Genomic DNA, 21,506 nt, shown 5'->3' on the forward strand with positions numbered 1-21,506 from the left:
AATCTTGTGCATATATACACCCACTGATGTTGTAGCATTTTTCCTTATCATCAGTTGTGATTGGTCCAAAGTCTTGAAATCAGGTGAGGACATACTTTGGGTAACTATGTAACAGTACAAGTTTGAAATGTTTAGATCACATGAAAAAACACATTTCACCTGGATGCTTTTATGGGCGGTGAGCCAAGCCTCCCTCGGACATGTCCCATGACTTCATTGATATATGGATGGCATTCAAGGTAAAGATCGTGGTGACGGTCTGAGTGAGGTCGAAATGAAGAAGTTGCATAAAGATAACAAATTGTTGCACATACACTGGGCCACACAGCCTCTCATTGACTGAGCCAGGCACCACGTGAGCTAAGCAAATAGCTTCCTAATTACCATCTCAATTTCTTAACACTGTATACATCATTGACTGTTAGTATCATAGCACCACGAGGACATAACGTTAGACATTATTTGTGATGACTTACATTGTCACCGACGCACACTGTTGTAACAAAGGCTATTGATAACAAATATTGAAGATCAGACTCACGAGTGAGGGGAGTTGACTACAGTACATATATACACACGAGAAAGTCTGCATGCACACAGGGTCTCTAAGGCAGAATAAGAGTGGCTTGCTGTAATGTTGGTTATCCTCCAGCAGGGTATTTTCTACAATAGCTTATGAAAAGTCTTTATATTTAAAGGCTATTATATTTGTTTATTGATCATCTCACCTATCAAGTATATGGTGCGATGTCAAGCGGGTTGGACCGCCAATAATCGTCAATATATTGAATTATTCACCTGCATGGTGGAAGTAGAGAAGTCGACCGCAAATCTCACGGCGTCCAAGTTAAATCTGCACATATAATTTAGGCTATAGGCTACCATGCATTACATGGAAGAGGAAGATGCGTGGTAGGGCTGTGCCTTTTATGTGAATTAGCGATGGAAATGTTGCAGTCAATCAAAAAGGAGCTATAAAACTACTAACCTGTTGTAATTAATCAATACCCTCACCAATAAACCATGTGGACAAACTGTAAAACGATGGAAGATTACCCGTCATTCAATAATTTATCCAAACTAAGGAGTCTGAAGATCAGGACATTTTTGTTTTTGAAACGGAGACACAGTAGCTCTCTCTCAGCCTGCCCCCTGGGACACTGTGATTCACCCTTTCCTCTTAAATGGAGGAACTGAAACGTCTGTAAGGCGCTCTGCAATCATTTCATATATGCTCCCTTCACACCCCTCCTCTGTCTCACAGTGTTCTGTTTTCAGCTACTTTTTTCAGTTTGTGTCACACACACAAGTTTAGTGGAGGGTAACACAGCAGACGGTCTCCACATTCCTCACCCTGCTTCAGCCATGGCCAAGAAGGACTGTCCTGCTGGCGGAAAGTGGGACAGTCTCGTCAGCATATGTATCTACAGCGAGTCCAAAGCCACACCTGAACCCGGACCATCAACAGGTGAGTTTCACTGAATGCCTCTGACGTCGAAGTCTGTTTTTTTCACTTCTGAAGAACTCCTCTAGATTTCTTTATCTATCTTCTGAGCAGAGTTGCTTTGTCATATTCTAGTCTCAACATATCTCTTTTTAGCTGTACTCTAGTTTGACTTGAAATCTCTTGGTCACTTGATTTTTACCTTAATTCTTCCTGGCCATCTCAAAATGTAGTGATGTGTTGTTTTCAACTTGACCGTAACGCAAAGCAATCAAGTGAATACACCTGTGTGCAGCTCCTGAATCTATGCACTGATTAGTAAAAAAAAGGGAAAGCACAGAGCTCCCGCTTTACGATAAATTACCTCCGTTGATCTTAAATAAACATTTTAATTGTTTTTTTCTCATTTTCAACTGACTCTGATTTTATTGACTTGGACCTGACTGCAGTCCTGCTCCTTTAAGAACTACACAAACAATCAATGCTGATAAATCCCAGTGTGTGCTCATATCCTAAATAATAACTTGGGTTCTACAGCTGTTGAAAATGTAAACTATTTTTTATGTTGAGGTAGTTGATCAGTCTCTTCCCCTCAGAGCGGCCTCTGGCTACTGTGGTCCAGCTGAGGTCTACGGCCCCCACTGCCCACTCAGTGATGTTGCTGAGTCCGGCTCTGTGGATATTTGTAGTGCTGGCCACACTGGGGTCCATGTTGGCTCTATCTCTCTGGTTTATCATATACAAACGACAGACCAGGCACAGCAGCCCCTCAGGTAAATATAAATGGCATTGATGATTCATAGGATTTATTTATTTATTCTTTGTGAATTCATTCTTCAATTGAAGGCCAACATATCCCAGGATCCTCAGAAGCTGAAAAGAGTATTTCTTCAGCATTCTTTTAGTCTTTTTCTGGAAGGTTTGTTTGTCACATAATGGTTGGAATTCTGTTTCAGAGGCTACAGTGTTATTCTCGAGGAAGACACAGAAAGGTTGCTAATGTTTTGCATTCAATATTTTAAAATATTGTAAAAATACTAAAATATTGCCTCAAAAATCTGTGACTTTATTTTTTTAAATATGAATGTCAGTATTGATGTTTAAACAACTAAACTGGTCCTCCTTGTAGAAGCAGCTGCTGAAATAGAATGAATTGTCTTATCAGATACAAACATTTATCAGGCAAAGAAGTGTATAATTTAAGCCCCAGAAATACAATTTTCAGAGATAATAATTGATCACTCATATCCTGGGTTAAATCCTCCTTAATGACGTATTTTATCAGAGCCGTTTGTCAAGTCTTCGGATATAACATGCAGAGTGAACATCTGTAGTCCATGAAGTAGAGCATGAGTCGTGTGGAGGAAGTGGGGTTGCAGGCGGGCAGGTGGTGAAGTGTGACGTTCATCACAGTAGAAACTCCACAGTTTCTGTTCTCCTCTTCTCAGGCGTCCCATGGGTCAGCTCTGCTCGCTCAGCAGCTATTCTGGTTTCAACACGCATCCTTTGGTTAGGCAGGACAAATCGGGTCTCACACAACCTTGAAAACACATATGCTGATAAAAAAAGACATGCAGAGAGAGGCACTAACAGCAGAATAGCTTTCACTCAATCACATACTAATGTTATAAAAGAGTGCAGCCTGGTGGACAGAGAGACATCATATTGTATCCATAAAGCCAGATATTTGAAAGCTGCTAATGTCTGTGTGCATTAGCTGTGTAATTAAAACTCTTACATTTAAAATAACTGTGACAGTGACAGTCATGGGCTCAGCCTGCTTCTATAAAAGGCAACTCCTTTGAATGGCTCTTGTGCAGATTAGAAAGCCTGGATCAGCCTGAACTTGGTAACTTTTGTGCTTTATATGATAAATATGCCAAACTGATCATGACCACCATTTTAATCCCCTGGAATACATCTCCTGCGCAGTCTTAACCCAGTAAAATAAAAAACCTCAGGACTGAGGAGTAACTAGATTCACTTTATCAATAGCATGCGTCTGTCAATAGACCTTTATCCACAGGACAAGCAAGAATGTAAATAAGATCAGCAGCGTGGAGGTATTCAGCTTAGTCCACTTACTTGTTGTGAAACACGTCATTGTTGTTTCACACGTGATGTAATGCAGAAGTCTGATGCTTGGCTTGTAATGTTTAGAGGTGTTTTTACACTAGTAGACTAAATACAGGAATATAGTGCAAAGTCGAATACATATCATAAAATCAGATTTCCATACCGGATAGTATACTAATTAAAATCCATATACAGATGCAGAGAATAAAATATAAATCCTCCTCTGCACATTGCTGTCCCAAGGAAGTCTTTTTGGCCCTCTACAACACTTGTTGTAAATAAATACAAGCATGTGTATGAATGTCTTAAAACCTAATTGATGGTTTAATTACACATTTTATTTGTATCTATACTTCTAAACAATCTTAGATTTTCCATTTGCAACGTGCAGTTAGGCTACTTGTTAGAACACACCATGCACAGTGATGTACTATGATGTTTGCTTGATTTTGTTGTTGTTTGTTTTTAGAAGGTCTGGGATATTATATATGAGGGATATTGTTGTACTTGACGTGTGTGGTTGCATGGCATTTGGTCGTATTCTATAGTGTTTTCTGTGTTATGGGGCCATCAGGCTTCCTTTTCTCTCTTTGCCACAGTATATAAAATGGTTCTCTTGACTAAAAGTAAATGGTATCTGCAATTCTGTGAAGTAATCAGTGCTCAATTTCAGTCCACACACGTATTCAGGGAGATCGTATCACAAAATATATTCAATTCAGTCTGGATGTTCAGTGACATTCAAATATTCAGTGGCATGGTCATGTTTCAGTTCTCTGTGTTGCAGAGGAAGCAGGACTGCAACAGGAGCCTCTCCAGAAAACAGAGCCACCTGCCAAAAGTCAACCACCGCCTTCAGAAAGAAACGGCCAGGCAGAGATGTTGCAGATAGCAGCATGGACCCCTTCACCCTGTTCTCACCTGCACTTCGGGGCCCAAACGGGCAAGAAGTGGGAGGAGGGCTTTACCGCGAGCAGCGACCCCGCAAAGCATGCTGGGACAGAGGGGTTTCGAGGGCTGCCTACATGCAGCACAACGAGGGAACACAGGATCCCACTTCCTGCCACAGAGCTGGGTGGCACTGTCTTAGTTACAACTAAAACTGTGTAGGGCTTTTGCCCCTGCATGTTCTCGGCTCAGTGTGGGGAATATTCGTTAAATCCAAATTTTGGATATTTTTCTTTTCTACCTCTACCTTTTCCTTCTTTTGTGTTTTTGAAATACTTTTCTACTACTGTTGTTTGATTTCACTGCAACACTTGAAGAAATACAAGTGTATTCTTGTAGATTGGTGTCCAATTATACCATGTAAGACTGTTTATAGTTTATTGTACTTTATTGCAAAGTTGTTAAAAAACAAAACAAACTGCTCTGATCTTGTGCAATATTTCAAACATTGTTTAATAAAACACGAGACCAAAATCATTACATATATTCATGATGTTCTGAAGACAAGGTAGCATTGTTGTGGTGTGAAAGAGAAATATTCTCAGATCTCCGCTATATTATGACAAGTACATTTTGGAAATAGTTTCCCTGTCTTTAAAGCAGAAAAGGGTATTTACATGGTAAATAATTTCGTCAAACTTTCTCAATCAATAAGCTTCCTGCAGGCAGCATCTAAACATTAACGGAGAACTGTTCAAAATAAAGTCAAGAAGAGTACATTCAATATCATTAATTGGATTCCTTTTGGAGAAAGCTGGGTTTTTTAATTAGCTCTAAAAGGAGGACTCTCACACTAAAATCTATGTAGTTGTGACAATAACTATCTGTGACTTATCATTGTCCACAAGGCAGAAGAAGGTGATGGTTGTGTGTTGCAAATTACAAAAAGGCATGAGCCCATGCTGTTTGTATTTAAAACATTATATAAGAAAAATCCACCCAAAACAGTTTTTATAGCCATTATATGGGTAAAAGTGGAAAACTTTGGCGCCACCAAGTGACAGTATCAAAATAAGCACTGTGTCAGAGCCTATGTGTTGGCTACTCTTGGGGCCAGTTTGTTCCTTTCTAATTCACATGAATAACAGTGCAAATGTAACGATGTAGAGTACACAGCTACAGTGATTTTATCTCAAGAATGTTGTGTTGAAATGTGTCAGTTCCACCCAATAAAAGACGCGGAGGCTTATTGATATCACCTATTCCACCACAACAAAACTCAACATACATCTTGAATGATATGTAAAAAAATGTCAGGGTGGATTTTTCCTTTTATCAAAAAATGGACAAATAAACAGTTAATTTCGTGTCAGAGGGATGGGTGAAAGCGTTAAAGGGTAAAGACACAACTGAGACTCTGTTGCTGGACCGTTTATCATTACATCAACACACAAGTCTCTCTTTCAACACGCCTGCTTGTCCCACGGCCGCTCCGCTGTCACCCTGACAAACCCAGCAGTGCTGATTCAGACCGGTTCAGGCTATGACGTACTTCTATGACGTCTACTTCTTGGCCAGTATTGTACGGAAAGCTCCTCTCCTCACAGGTAGGTGCTGGGGTTGTCAGTGACAGCCAGGTGGAAGTACTCTGGTGGGCTGTTCCCCTGCAGGCTGCTGTTGGTCTCTCTGCGACGGACTTTGGTGGACAGGGTCTTCCTGTTTTTAAAGCCCTCGCCTCCAACTCCACGGTTCTCCAGACTGGACACTATCATCTCAGACAGGTCCTGCTGGAGCCGCTGGAAGTTCTCCCTGTAACGTGAGGATTATTTTGGACTATGAATGCAAATGTATAAATATGAAAAATTCCTATAATTATGTTAATATGCTACAAGCTTGGACAATTTCAGCTTCTGCTTCATTAGGGTGGGTAATAATTGCATGACTTTTTGCTTGATTAAATGCTGATCATGAATACATTCATGTATGCATGGAATTATAATGAATTGTTTCCCAAATTTCTGATACGCTCACTGTTGTTTTGTAGCTGAACACAGTGTACATCAATAGTGAGCTGGAGGGAAATGTTGGGATCGAGTGTATCTCTTCAGCATGGAGTTATTTATAGGAGACAGTGTTTTACTCACGCTGTTGGTGGTGTCGGCAGGTTGTATTTCCCCCCAGTCACTCCTGTTAACCAGTAGGTCATCTCTTTGCCTTTACCCTGAAGGTGAGTTACAAACAGTCACAGACACAAAGGACATGAGAGTAGCAGCCACTATCTGTACGATTTATGTTTGATGTTTGAACACCTGGATTGATGAGCACACACAAAGCCAAAGCAAACCCAGCTAACCTTAAGGTACGTTTCTCCTCTTTGTTCATACTCAAACTTGCAGTCTGTCCTCTGCAGGATGTTGATGGTAGACTGGCTGACATGAATTCTTAGAGCTGGAATGATGACATGAGGGAGAATCATAAGGGTCAAACCCTCAGCTCTCTCAAGATCAGAAGCTACAACTAAACCATCAATATTGTGACTGTGTGGAGTGTCAAAATGTTGGTTGTCTCTTACGCAGGCCCGTGGACTCCATGCGTGATGCAGTGTTGACTGTATCTCCGAAAAGACAATAGCGAGGCATCTTGTTCCCCACCACTCCTGCTGCACACGGCCCTACACACAAACAAGCAATGCTATCTTTTATTTTATTTCCATCCAGTTAAATGGATCAAAACGATTTGAAATAATTGTACTCTCCCATGTATGGTGGCTTAATTTTTCAATTCCTCACTCTTCTTATTTTCTTAGTTCTCACACATTTGTTGACATGATCTATTTCCCATGTTGTGAATGAAACCCATGATTATTTATAACATCTGTGATAATGAGAAAGGTGTTTCTGGTGGTGTCCGACTTGTCTTTGACTCATCATTTGTATTATTCAGTCACTAGATATCAGTAACATTATGAGGTTATAACTTGTATCAGTGGGTTATTGCCACCTACTGTGTTTTTAAATTACTTTCACATCCATTACTGTTATTATTTACACACTCCTTGTAATTACTGACTTAGGTGTTCTAAGTCTTTCCCACAGCCGTGTAGACATGTTGTTCTTATTTAAGAGAATGTTGTGGGGCGGAAATGGGAAATAATGTGGTTGGACAGAGAAAACTGAAAAAGGGAGTTGAACATTTTTAAAGTAGTAATAAAATGTAGTCTTTTATAATATTTTATTAACTTCTGTTTAAATAATGTACTCCATTTTGGGTATTTGTATAAATGTTTTAATCCTCTCTGTAAATTTGTCACATATTATGTTGCTATGATGATCTTGTGAATGCTTCTTTTGAAATATATTAGCACTGCACTATGACAAAAAAAATGTGTATTGCCAAATGTTAAGTTTTAAGGAACAGTGTGTGAGATTTAGTGGCGTCTAGTGGTAAGGTTTATTACCGAGTTTTGCTAGCCATCTCTACCATTAGGTAATACAAAAAACACAAACAGCTCTCGCCAGAGCCAGTGTTCATTAGTGTTTGTCCGTTCTGGGCTCCTTTAGAATCATGGCGGTGCAACATGGCGGACTCCGTGAAAGAAGACCCGCTAACTATGTAAATATAAATGGCTTTTTGTAAGCTGAATAAAACATAACGATTCCAGTTTTAGGTAATTATACATTAATGAAAACACAGTTTTACATATTATATTTCATTTGTGCAAATTAATCTCCCTGAATCTTACACAATGTTCCTTTCATGGAATTTTATTGGCAAGAATAAGCATTAAATAACACAATATCATGACTCTCTGTTACCTGAATGCACACCAATCCGAATCCACAGAGGTATGCCGGGCAGGTGCTGCAACTCAAAAGTCCCTACAAATGCCAGGATGTCCAGGGCCATGTGGGCAATATCCACTGCATGCCTGTCGCCATTGCGGTTGGGCAAACCTGATGCAACCATGTACGCATCTCCTATTGTTTCAACCTGAGAGACAAAAGATGAATAGCTTTATTAATACATTTTTCTAAATCATTATCTGTATTCCGTAAACATGAAAAAAACTAACTCTAACTTGAACTACCTCCAAGTTTTAGATTATTGTTGAACAAGTCCAAATTAATTCAGACTGTCACAGTACCTTGTAGACATCATGGTGGTCAAGGATGCTGTCAAAGTTCTTGTAGATGTCGTTGAGCATGTCCACCACCTCCATGGGGGTGCTGTAGTGGCAGAGGGTGGTGAATCCCACAATGTCGCTGAAATAGATGGACACCTCCTCAAACAGCTCCGGTTCCACTTTGCCCGTCTCCTTCAGTGAACGCACCACTGGGCTGAGGAGACACAGGGAGAGTGAAAAATACTGATGTTAATTGATGGCTTCTAATGAAATTTAAATTGCTGTCAGTTACAATTTAGCTCAGGGAATATGTCATGTACATGCAAAATACGCTTTGCCTTGAGCAGTAGTTCATCTCGTTGCCTCCGCAGGCGGAAAAAACAAAAAGTGAAAGGACAAATTTAAGTCCAAAATTCCCACTACGTAAAGCTTTGTTTTTATCTCCACCAACTCCTAAAGCACATATCTTTAGCTGCTTCATGCTCCACTGAGTTAACTGGCTAGTTGTTAGCGTTTACCATTTGGTGCTGTGCAGGTAGAGCACATATACCTTCTTCCTCTCCTTGAGGGAACAGAAGTTGACGTAACATTTAGATTTTGTGGGCCATAATACCAAAATCAAGAGTCAGGTGATAATTGTTTGTTGGTTTGTCAGTTCCCTTTAAGTCCCTTTAAACAATACATATTTGATCCTTTGTAAAATAAAGATAAAAAAGCTCAGTGCAGCTTGTTTTCAGCCGTCCTCTGATACTCAGCAGATACGGCACAAGCCTACCCAGGAAGTAGCATAAAGTTGAGGCGATCAGCTCTGTCCCTCTCAGCTTTGTACAAAGAGGTTCTCTCCTCCACCAGATGCTCCAGAGTCCTGGAGTACATCTGCAGGCGACGGATCAGGTTGTCCATGTATGTCTCACTGGCTTGGTTGTGCAGGTTACTGTGTCAAAGGAAAAATATATACAACATTACAAAGATTGTTGTTGTGTAAATTAATGAATTAATCATAATATTAGAATATAGTGCAGCAGGAACGATCTCAATGAACAGGATTACGTACACAATAGGGCCAAAAGTGTGTAGACATTCCCATTTTTCATAGTTTTGGCACTTTGGTTCCAATTATTGCAAACTTTAATGCCACAGCATACAGTGAAATGTTACACCAGCTCAGTCGAGTACAGTATTCGTATAGCCCCAAATCACAAATGTAGACAAAATTATTATATTTTCAGGATAACTTGACTGGCCTGAACTACACGTATGGGTGTAATGTTTTGGTGTCCACTTGTTTTTTTCATGTGTCCACCTATATTTGGCCATGAAGTGTATTAGTGAAATAATTGAAAGTCTGCCTAAATGAATGTGTGGTGATAACGTACCTGAAAATCTTACCCAGATTTAACTCTATTCTCTTAAAATCTGGCCTTCTTTCTGGGTCTTCATCCCAGCTGTTTTTTATCAGCATGAACAGCTGTATACACGCAAACACACACAGACAAATAGAGAAAAAGAGGGAGGGAGTGTCTTTCTTTATCTTACTTAAAGCACCTTTATTTTACAAACCACCATGCTCAGAGTGTTACTGTGACAGCAAACGTTTGTGTTTGGTTGCTCTCTTACCTCGACCTCTCTTTCGGAAGCACCATCAAAGTTGAGGTCAGGTCTGAAGAAGTCCATCCCATTGGGATAATGCACTCTGTAGATCTTCTCTGAGGGATTCGATGACATTAAGATAATCAATGTGAGCAGGTCTGTAAACAACTTTTGTTTTGTTGTTTATCGCAGTTTATTGGTGTGTCAAATTATCCAGGCCTACCTGTAGGATCAGAGCAGTACTGTGTATAGAACGGGCTCCACCTCATAACGATCTCATGAGCAATGATGGCATAGCTGTAGACATCGCCTTTTTGAGACACCCCGTCTTTACGAAGATGCTCCGGGGCCGTCCACACGTCTCAGAGGAGAGGAGAGGAGAGGAGAGGATGACTCTATTCTCAGTGTTTAGTTCAAAAATCGACCTTCGTGATTATGAAAAACTCACCTCTGCCTGGACTCAGGATGGTGTGACAGCCAAAGTCAGTGATCTTGACCACCATGCGGTTGTCGACCACACAGTTGGTGGATTTGAGGCGACCATGGACCTCAATGTTACTGGAGTGGAGATATGACATGCCCTGTATACACGAAGTGGGAGGACAGTAGTGACGAGGATGGTTATGCGGAGTTGTTATGAATAAAATCCCCTACTCTCTTTGAAATGCATTGTGAGTAAAATACACTGAGCAAACTGAAAATCTTTGAGACACATTCAACAAATCATGGACATGTCCATGAGGAAAATGCTGCTGAATTTGAATAAATATCACTGAAGGAAAATGAATCATTGAGTGATAGAAAATTATGTGGAATTCATATTGTTACTATTTGGTAAAGTGTATGAATAAATTACATACCCACACAAAAAAAACCTTTGGTAACAAAAACAATCCATACCTTTGCTATGTCATACATGACTGATATCTTGAACTCCATGTCCATGAAGGTTTCATCTGGGTATGAGATCGTGTCGTTCAGAATGTACTGGGGGGAAAAAACAAATAAACAAGTTTGCCTTAATCAGTTAAAGGAACTGTGAAACATTGGTGTGTGTGTGTGTGTGTGTGTGTGTGTGTGTGTGTGTGTGTGTGTGTGTGTGTGTGTGTGTGTGTGTGTGTGTGTGTGTGTGTGACTACGTGCATTCATACACACACTATTAGTGCTCTTTAAACTCTGTGACTACGACTTATCAAATGAACAGTAAAGTCATTGTGAGCAGTGAAAACAGGAGGCCACTGAGCTGTGTCATAAACAAGTTTTTCCGTACTGTAGTCATGATGTAAAGTCTGATCATCATTGCACCAGAGTATACAATATAGATGAATACACTGCTGCAGGATTTTAAAAAGCTTTAAAATGTATTCAAAAGGTCAAACAAGCAGATGTTAATCAAAATACGGTGGGAGATAAGAGGGAGGAGATAAAAGCAATATCTATGGGGAACAAAATAACAGCTACTATGACAAAAAGCAAGGTGTCTTTAAATGCATTTCAGTCAGTCAAACAGCTGCTAGACAAAACGATTTTTTAAACTACAAATCACAAAGTCATTTTTTATTAATTTATTGTATGAGGATCCAGATCTGCATTGAAATACACACAATGTTAAGACTCTCTTGGAATATATGATACAGGTATTTAGTTTAAGTAAGCACAGTAGTTCATGATAAAATAGTGAAAAAGTTCAAAAAGGTCCTATTAGCATTAATCACTGCATTATCTGATATTGAAGGGAAAGAGTCAGACAATGGCACTGTGTGAGTGAAGCTCTTACCCTGAGGGAGCCCCTCTGACAGAGCTCAAACACCCCAAACACACCGTACTCAAACTTCACTGTGCCGTAGAACTTTGTCAGGTTGTAGTAATCTATACGCAGCAGCTGAAACATGGAAGCAGTGACAGGGAGGGACATGGAAGTTGGACAGAAAGGGTTAAAAAAAATGGATTGGGCAACTTTTACTGCTCTGACATCAGAAATGACATGTTATATACGCCACATTTGTTAGAGAGGAAAATGCTCATTCATTTACAATCTTTTAATCTTATCACAATGACAAAGCACAATATCTAATTGATTAGCAGGAATATTTATGTCTTCATGTGCTAACAAAGCTAGAAATAACTTCCATGGCTGGGAACATCCTAAACTGACAGAACTACAGAACTCATGATCTATCTCCATTGAAGTATTTTGGGAAAGAATTGTGTAAATTTAACATGAAAGATTTTCAATGTGGAGCTACAAGAAGGAAGAAAGGTGGAGGTAGGTTTACCAAAAGTGTTTTATATTAAAGATAAAAAATAGGCATAATACAGTAGTGTCTTACAGTGTTCAGCTCAATCCTCTGGTCCTCTGTGAAGTCTCCGTCTGTCTGTTTCAACTCTTTCAAGATTACTGGCTGAAGATTACAAAGAAATAAGACACATTTAAACGATAAGTGATAATACATGATCGTCGCTTTCTTTTTGTTCTTTTTACGACTAAATATTGATTTTTGGAAGTACCTTTTTGTCATAGCGGCCTCGATGATTGAAGAATGTGCTGTCCTTCCTCTTATCTTCATCAATCTGTTACATGCACACACACACACACACACACACACAAACACACACACACACACACACACACACACACACATCTGATATCATATCCTGATCTTGCTGGATATGATTTAATCAAATTTCGAGTATACATCATGTAAACGAAAGTATTGAACTCTGTAAACATCCAAAGCCTGATGGATGACAGATGTGGTCAAGGTCAATAAACTGATAACGTACTTGAGTTTAATACTCAGGGTGGATGCTATGCTCCCGCGACAACACTGATGGTCAGGACGGCATTATTAGCTGTAACTTCCATATGAGAGCAGTGGAGCGGCCGTGAGCTAACCAGTGGGGTAGGCTCACATGCACTAACATGCACTTAAAGCATGCACGGTCGGCCCGGCTACGCCACTAAAGGCAAGGGGAAGCTCGGATTACACCACACACAGAGGGAGAGTGACTTCATTCTCTGCTGAGGTAGACGTTACTCCTCTATATCTTTACATTGATAATAGTTGTGTGCTGCTATATTAATGCCCTGAATCCCGTAGATTGCACCTTTAAATATTTAAAGATATTTAAAGATTTAGCTGCTAAACGTGTTAGTGATAAAACAGATAAAACCAGCATGATAAGTTAATGTTGACATGATGCTATGTCAGGTATGCTTTACAATAGCAGACAGTTCTTGCTGAGTGGTCTTTGAGTTTCTGTACAACAGCGCAGGTGAAGTGACCAATAAGAATCTGACAAAGAGGACACCGCGCTGCACCAATAAGCATGAGACATGGTGAGCAAATATAGCAGGCCTGTTTTAGACGGGTTCATTTCAAGACGAGACCAGGCCGTATGTGAATTTTACTGTAAAATGTTGTGTGTCAAATATCAAGCGTTAGGCCTAACTTTGAAACTAAGCGTAACAAAACATGACAACAAGATGAGTCCGATATTGCTACAAAGCTACAAAGGGCAGCTGGGCATAATGCTAAACATGGGCAACCACTCACAGACAGAGAATAGATAAATGAGGCTTTCCTCAATAGTGCAGAGGTTTTGTTTGATTGACTGCCGAATAAACACACCGTCATATCCAGGATTAAAGACAGGATCACAAAGGCATGTGCACAGGTGAGAGTATCAACAGACCAGACAAAGCTTCACAGAGCAGCAAAAGGTAAGGACAGGGATTGCATTAACTAGTAAGTCTGGTTTACTTATTAGTGACCTACATCATAGAATGGTTGTTTATGTGTGAATGAGCAACTAAACAAAGGGACCCTGTGCAAATAATAGGCCTACAACAGTATGATTAAATCACAAACAAGGTCAAACTTCCAATAAAAGTGTAACTAACTAAATGACATGTGCGTTAACTTCTTCTTTGTAAAGCGACACTCATAATAGAAAAGCTTGCCCACCCATGCATCGAACATGTAGGAAACAGTTGATTAATGAGGCTGTTTACCTTCAGCGAGACCTCCTTCTCATCCAGTGGACCAATCAGATGCGGGTTGATGTGAGACCACTTCTTCTGCAGAAGACGCTCTTTCCTGTTCTGCCTAACATTATCCACACACACACACACACAGTAAATAAATGTATACGCCATAGTGCCACATTGGAAGCACTCATTCTTCTGGTGCTCCAACATCAAAAACATTTTGTCAGCAACAATTTACGCTCTAGTCAGAACTGTTGTATCTTCCTGCTCTCTGAATGCAGCTTTAATGATGCCTTGAAGCTTTAGGTCTACTGATGCTAAAGTTCTACGTGTAGCAAGTGTGATACAGCAGCCGCTTACCTGTAGAAGATAAGAGCGATGGCTGTCACCACGACAACACTGAGACTCAGAACGATCACAATCACGTCCTGCATATCCAAGACTGGAAACACACACACACACACACACACACACAGTTGTAACAGGAATAAAAACAATGAAATAACACTATATTTCTAAATTATGTCTTCAGATGATTTTAATGTGGTTTTGTGTGCTCTGTGTGTTAAAGCTTCTCAGGCTTGCAGGAGGGACAATACATGGGAAATCTCAAACACGCACAGACTGAGATGAACACTACCTCTACAACATCAGTGTGTGTGTGTTTGTGTGTGTGTGTGTGTGTGTGTGTGTGTGTTACCATTTTGATTTTCTGGCACGTCAGGAGGTAGGTGACCATTCCAATGCAGGGCGGGGTTTGTGTCAATCACTATGGTTTTATTTTGCGATGTGTCAAACACCACCAGGGTTTCGTACTGGAGAGAGATGAAGGCAAAGTATAAAAAACAAATGTTCACATTGACTGTGCCAACTGCTGAATGGACAATAGTCTCACCTTGCCAGTGAGGGTTGATGTGAAAATCATAGAGAAGTTAACGTCTCTGTCACCATACTCATCGAGCGCATAGTGTCCTCCCATTCCTGCTTGAAGCACACAAACATAAATACGCGCTCACATACACACACAACAAAGAAAGCATTTTATATTTCCTAGACATGGCATAATCTAAGTGTATGATTGTAGGTTATTTAATTGTCCAAAAACATAATGAGTAGCCTTTGCCTTTGCTTTGGATTTCAAAATTGTGAAAAAGCTCATATGAATAAAATGATTTAATCAGAAAAAAACAATTAACAATTAATTTAATTCACAATTAATCTGCCATTTTCTTGATTAATCTATTCATTGTTTAGTCTATTAAAAAGAGTCCAAGGTGACTTTTTCAAATAGCTTTTTATACCTGACAGACGTTCCATACCTTCAAGATATTTAGTTTACTAAGTTGTAAAACAAGGAAAAAAGGAGCAAATCCTCACATTTGAGGAGCTGGGACCACATCACATCCCATTTGCTTGAAAAATAATTATACTTGATTATTAAAGCAGTTGCCAATCCAATCAATTACATGTCTAATAACAACAAGCATCGCAAAGGTTTTACAGTATTGCACTTGCAAGCCAGAAGCATTTTGGAAACTCAGATGGTGCCTTCATGGACACCAGAGTGGCCCCAAAACAAGCAACGTTGTCCAAAGAATAACAATTTGTCAATTTGGTTGTGTTATATTGCTTTATAAAAGGGTAGCTTTGGTATTTTTTAACCTGGAGACTATGTTTTTGTCTTCTGTTTGTCTTTTATTTTCTGTTAAGTGACTAATCAGGACAACGTTTTGAAATTGAACGCTGCAGACAGCAGACGCTAAATGGGCTGCAATGTTATCACTTAGAGAAACTCCTAACCTTCAATGAATATACTAAAATTTTTTGTTTTTGCCACTGACAGGCTCAGATTGTTATTGTCTGAAAATATTATGAAAATGACCGGACAGCTCTGACCCTACAGACTTTCTATACACACAAAATAACGAACAGAAAGCGAAATGTAAGAAAAACATTTAATTTCTCTTGTCACACACTTATTATAACAATCTAAGCCTTTTGTGGCAAAACAAGCACTTTCAGTGAACACAAATTCTTCTTTCCATTGTGTTGCTAACCTTCATTAGTCACTGATCATACGCACCGTCAAAGGAGACGTTAACAAAAGGGTTGTCATCCCCAGGCACAGCATAGGATCTGTTTTGCAGCTGGCTGAGCATCTCCTCTCTGAGCACTTTGCCAAACAGCAGAGCCCCATCATGATACCCGGCCACATAGTCATTTATCTGCCCATTAGATAGAAAGAAAGACAAAACAGTCAGAGCCGGATGCAAGAACCATGTCCCTACACAGTCTTGTTTAAGATGTTGCTCACCGTGTCGTTGTACGTTAAGATTGATCCATTGATGTAGTTCCTCTGTGGCAGAGTGACCACCAGTACATCCTGCATAGCCTTACTGGATGTTGTGTTGACATAATACTCAGGGCTGGAGGAAGAAAAACGGTGTCACTGTGAACAGTCTTAGTTCTACACATTCAAAATGTCATATCTCTATGATTTATTCTGATTTCTTGTTTTAGAGTGAAAAGACTCATTAAACTTCATGGTCACAGTGTATGGGCAAAATGGTGAAATCATAGACAGGCTTACTTGTAAATATCAAGGAGAATGAACATGATCTCATCATCAATCCGGCCCATCCCCTTTATTGAAACAACGTCGTCAGGGCTCCCACATAAGATGAAGACTGAAATAGAACAATTTAAAACAACTTATTTTTAGCTCTGGTTACATTATTTCAATGCTACTATGTACAATTACTTCATAAGTCTGGTACAAATTGACTTTCAGTGTTTGAGTTAGATATGTACTGTATATCAAAAACGCCAACAACGACCTGGTTCCATGCGTATTTCACAACAAAAAGTGGGCTGGTGAGGAACAACTTGCAACCTGATGGTGGTGCTAGAGAAAAAGTCAGTGGATCACCAAAGTTATTCATGTTCCTTTCAGAACCATGAATATCTGTACGATATGTGATGCAATCCATTTATTACATATTAATGATGAGATATTTTATTCTGGACCACGGTTGTGGACCAATCAACACACCAACAGACCAATCCCCTGTGAGCAAAAAACATTATCGTAATGTTACTTGTAAATTGTGACATTACATCCTGTTTTGATGCGCACACACTCACACACCTTGCCCCAACATCCTCAGTATTTCACATTTTGATACTTTTGTCTGGACCGTCAATTCAAAAATAAATAAAAGAAAAGCAGGCAAACAGGGCAGAGTAGCTGGTGAATTTTTGTTCAGGCTAAGTTGTTGACAAGTTGTAGATGAATATTTAATATACATGAATTTACATTCCAGACGCTATACCACTGACTGTCCCTGTAACAATTGGGCTGCAATTTAGCCCACTGACTGTACCAGATTTGGACCTAGACTGGTTTCCGGTTCACCTCATGCACACTAATGTTGTGACTGTTCAGATTAGATAGTTTACTCCCCCATAGATGTAGATATTAGATGACGTTTTTCAGATCAACATAATCCTTTTGATTTCAAGCTTTGTTGAAGGAATGAAAGAAGAAGAAATGCTTGATGTGTTGAGATATAACTCAAACAGACAGACAAAATACTCACTGTTGCTGTGTCTATTCTTAGAGTCGAGGGCGTTCTTCAGATCAACCTCCCCACGCAACATCTCTCTGCTTGTCTTTGAGGCAAAGCTGGCAGAGGGTGCTTCCAATGCGTTGATGTACCTGTGGAAAAAGCACGGAGGAAAGACAAAAAAGTGACACATGCTTTAGTGCTGAACAAAGCTGCAGAGGTCAATCAAGTGAATTGCAGTCTGTGTTGTCTCACCAGAAGCAGTCCTCAGTTACGTTGCTGGACTTCTTGTAGACGTAGACATGCTTCCATTCCGTCTTAAATGTCAATTTCGTTATCATAAAGTTGTATAATAAGTCTGAGATCTTGCGTGCTGGAGGCAGAATTCTGGTCAGTTTGGGCTTATAGTCACACGAGAGGCCGAAACTCCCAGCAGAGATGATGGGAATGCTCAGGTTCAGGCCAACTTCATCACTGAGGTGGATAACGGGGTGTTAAAAAGTCAGAAATCAGTCAGTTGTTTGGTGGTAGATAAGAACAGAAAAAGAGTCATACTCACTCCACTAACTGGAAGGTGGCGTAAGTGCAGGAAGGCCCCAGCATGACGCAACCAACCTCATTCTTACTCTGCAGAAAAATATACAGTGTGAGTACTTATTCTGTCATCACATTATACGTGTCACGTATTGTGTGAAACTACAGCACCACCACTGCCAAGGTTCAGATAAGACACACTTCAAATTGGAGAAATTTCCCGGCCATCTGCAACTATGATGGCAACCCCTGTAATGTTGATATTGTTGGTGCAAGATGGTCAGTCTTCAGAGAAGAGGTTTGTCATTGACTGTTAGGCCCAAAAACAAAAAAAAGACTTCTACTGTTGAAGTTTTTGATGACTGACATGTGAGCCTTCGTAACTGCCCTAAAAATAGTTGACACATTTATAATTCAACATTTAAGTGAGCCAGGATAACCATCCTGTCATGGAACAATTGACATGTAACTGTGCCAGCTAAAGAGTAATCTAGGGATGATTAACTATCAAAAAAGTAAACATACAACGTTATTGCTGTGCACCAAACCACACAGAAAGGTTTAATCCCTTGAATCTTACCACTATTAACAATAGCTCACTTATTTCTCTAAGCCTCTCAGGGCCTCTTCACCTAAAACAGTTTTACCACAACACCCTTGATTGATTTGACCTTAACGTATGCACTAAAAGAAACACTTTAAACATCCTTTAGGCATCTCATCTGTTGATATCTTTTGACATCACTCACATGCAGCATCTTGAGTATTGCCACTCCCTCACAGGTGCTGCTCCCACAGCCCTGCCGGTTGTACACCGTGGTGTTGAAGCCGTTGTAGTTAGCCGTCAACTTGAAGTCCAAACCTTGGGTCATGGAAAGAAGATAAGAGTTATTAATATTAAAAAAATGAGCAAATTAATCTCTTTGGGCTGGTGAGATTAGATTAGACTGACTTTATTGCTCACTGGTGTAAATGCTTCCTTAACATTTACAGCAACGGCAAGAACAATGCTGAATATTACAAAGTGTACCAATTTGATAATAAGATGACTAGATTCTGACAAAGTGATGGCAGTAAGAGTAAAGCTCATCATCAGTTGCTACTGTAGATAATAAGTCATCTTAACTATTTCTTTAAAATGAATAACTGTGAAGTCACATATATGTTTGGTTGACAAGGAACACTTTGATTTCCAAAGATGAATTTAAAGAAGTTTGTGCTAGTGGTTCCCAACTGAAGGTCAGAACCCCCCGAGCCGTCTAAAGATACGTAGACCTGGTATTAAGGTGGTTAGGAACCACTGGTTTGTGCTGCATTTAGCATTTAGCTTTCTTGAAGTGTGAATAGTCCACATTTGAAGAGATCAACACCGTGGTTCTTATTTCAGCAGCATGGATACATGACAAGTTTGAACAGTTTCTGTGTGTTCGGGAGAGAGATTTTTCGCTGACAATTTTTACCCTGTAGCTGCGCACAAACAGTAAGAGTAGGTAGAGACAGCTAGCCTCTGCCAAATTCGGAAAATATGCCAGAAACAGCTTCAAAAGTGACAATATATCAAAGAATCTCCCAAGTGTTTTTCAGAGTTAGGAAAGCCCAGCTGCTAATTGTCAGTTTGTAACATCTGGATGTTTTCTATCTCCACACAAGATACAGGAGATAGAATGCAACAAGGAGACTGTGTTGGATTCTTTTTAAGTATTAAACATGTATTTTGCTGAATGCATCTACCACAAGAGCAATCACTGTATATTCACATACCTACATACATAACCAGAGGTTTCCTGTACAGTATGCATCTGAAGGGTTGGGTATCAAACCAAACCTCAATACGTTTTGGTACCAAACACAATGTGTTCACATCAAATACTGTCAAGCACTGACTTGCATTGCATGTCAGGTCTTTTTTACTTATTCTTTGATGAATATGTTTTCAGCATTAGTACTGAAATATTTCAACGGAGGCCCAACCCAAAAGACCCCAGACCCCCCATATATGAGAAACACACTGGTGGTACGTCTTTAAAGTGATGAATAAAAATTTAGATAAATTAAGGGTGAAATTGAATTCATGTTAATTCATTTTAATTCATACCAGGTTTATCTTTATTAAGATAAATTAAGTGTGAAATTGAATTCTAAAGACTAATCATTTTGTGTAAAAATCATCTGTAAAAAGCTTAATCCAACAAAGGAGGAAAATAAAAAATAAAAATCTGAAATAACCGCTAAATCCAAAAGAGATCTCATAGTCCATGAACAATTCATGGACAAATTTGGTTTTTAAATTACATTTTAAGTCTTTATCATCCGTATTATCATTTATCTGCCTTCTTTTATCATTTACACAATGGTGGTGCAGTAAAACCTCTTCTTACTCAACAGGATGCAGAGAAATAGTTCATACATTTATAAACCATCTTGATTTTGTAGTTCTCAATTGTAATGGTTTTCTAGGAGCTTCTATTACTTCACTTTCAACTATTTAAAACAGATCTATCACTTGCCTTAAAAAATAACATTGGCTCCTTGTGATCGTTAAATTCTTTATTTTAGTTATCTTAGATTTTTTTCATTTTTAAAACCATTTGTTTTTTATTGGCTGCTGTAAAGTAATTTGTTTGCAGATTGTTTGAGACTATATTTGTCTGTAAGGTCTTATTTATGAACTATCAGTCCTTACCTTGGTTATCATTCTCCTGCTTGTCCTTTTTAATGGCTTGTTCCACGGCCGCCTGTACAAATGGACGACTCCACCCATAAGTGTTGTCCTCCAGCAGCACAACATTCATGGTGTATGTACGCTTCGATGACAAACAGTGTTCCAGCATTTTGTTTCCAACCACCGCCACTATTAACACTCCCAGGTAAGGCAAGCTGTGTGAGCTGTACATGTTGCTCCGTGAGATTTTCCTGTTTCCCTCAGAATTTTTTGTCTTTTCCGAAGCTTCTACATGTCAAACAATACAAAAGCCAGTCCTGACAAACAGAAAGCTGAAGGCAGGTCTTTACATTCGCCCCCTTAAACAGATCCTCTACTTGACGATTTAAGTCCAAGAACAAGAGCGAACAGAACTCTTCAGTGACGAATCAGAAGTCTCACAGTCTCTTGATTCACTGTCCAGCATGCAGACAAGAGAAGAAAAAAAAACTTCTGTCTGGGATCTGGCACACAACCAATTGAGTAAATACAAAAGATTCAATTGCGGGTTTCACACCAGTTGTTCCTCTAGTGCAAGCTTGAGATCAATAATCCTCCACCTTGGTACGATCTGGTCTACCTGTCCTCCATAC

At 39.5% G+C, this 21,506-nt stretch overlaps 2 protein-coding genes across 3 annotated transcripts; one reads left to right on the forward strand and one right to left on the reverse strand.

Moving 5' to 3' along the window:
• The first annotated feature begins 1,327 nt into the window (after positions 1–1,327).
• Positions 1,328–5,466, forward strand: LOC306710055 (uncharacterized protein). Of its 2 annotated transcripts, none has more exons than XM_079178431.1 (3): positions 1,328–1,468; positions 2,041–2,217; positions 4,293–5,466. In XM_079178431.1, exons 1-3 carry the CDS (start codon positions 1,366–1,368, stop codon positions 4,628–4,630), a joined length of 618 nt encoding a protein of 205 aa, XP_079034557.1. In that variant the 5' UTR covers positions 1,328–1,365; the 3' UTR covers positions 4,631–5,466. The 2 variants fall into 2 exon arrangements, with proteins under 2 accessions (XP_079034557.1, XP_079034558.1); XM_079178432.1 differs by having other exon boundaries at positions 4,308–5,466.
• A 133-nt stretch (positions 5,467–5,599) lies between these two features.
• Positions 5,600–21,236, reverse strand: gucy2ca (guanylate cyclase 2Ca). Its single transcript, XM_079178430.1, has 27 exons — positions 20,896–21,236; positions 18,962–19,074; positions 18,238–18,305; positions 17,934–18,152; positions 17,712–17,830; positions 16,703–16,799; positions 16,427–16,538; positions 16,196–16,337; positions 15,008–15,093; positions 14,813–14,927; positions 14,473–14,554; positions 14,137–14,230; positions 12,630–12,692; positions 12,452–12,523; positions 11,899–12,003; positions 11,022–11,108; positions 10,570–10,702; positions 10,345–10,482; positions 10,149–10,237; positions 9,908–9,999; positions 9,307–9,465; positions 8,553–8,745; positions 8,224–8,398; positions 6,981–7,079; positions 6,762–6,856; positions 6,553–6,629; positions 5,600–6,217 (listed from the first exon to the last, which is right to left on the reverse strand). Exons 1-27 carry the CDS (start codon positions 21,104–21,106, stop codon positions 6,010–6,012), a joined length of 3,243 nt encoding a protein of 1,080 aa, XP_079034556.1. The 5' UTR covers positions 21,107–21,236; the 3' UTR covers positions 5,600–6,009.
• Positions 21,237–21,506: the final 270 nt, after the last annotated feature.

The sequence above is a fragment of the Pholis gunnellus genome (genome assembly GCF_910591455.1).
Source record: "Pholis gunnellus genome assembly, chromosome: 17".
In the NCBI taxonomy this organism is placed as follows: Eukaryota; Metazoa; Chordata; class Actinopteri; order Perciformes; family Pholidae; genus Pholis; species Pholis gunnellus.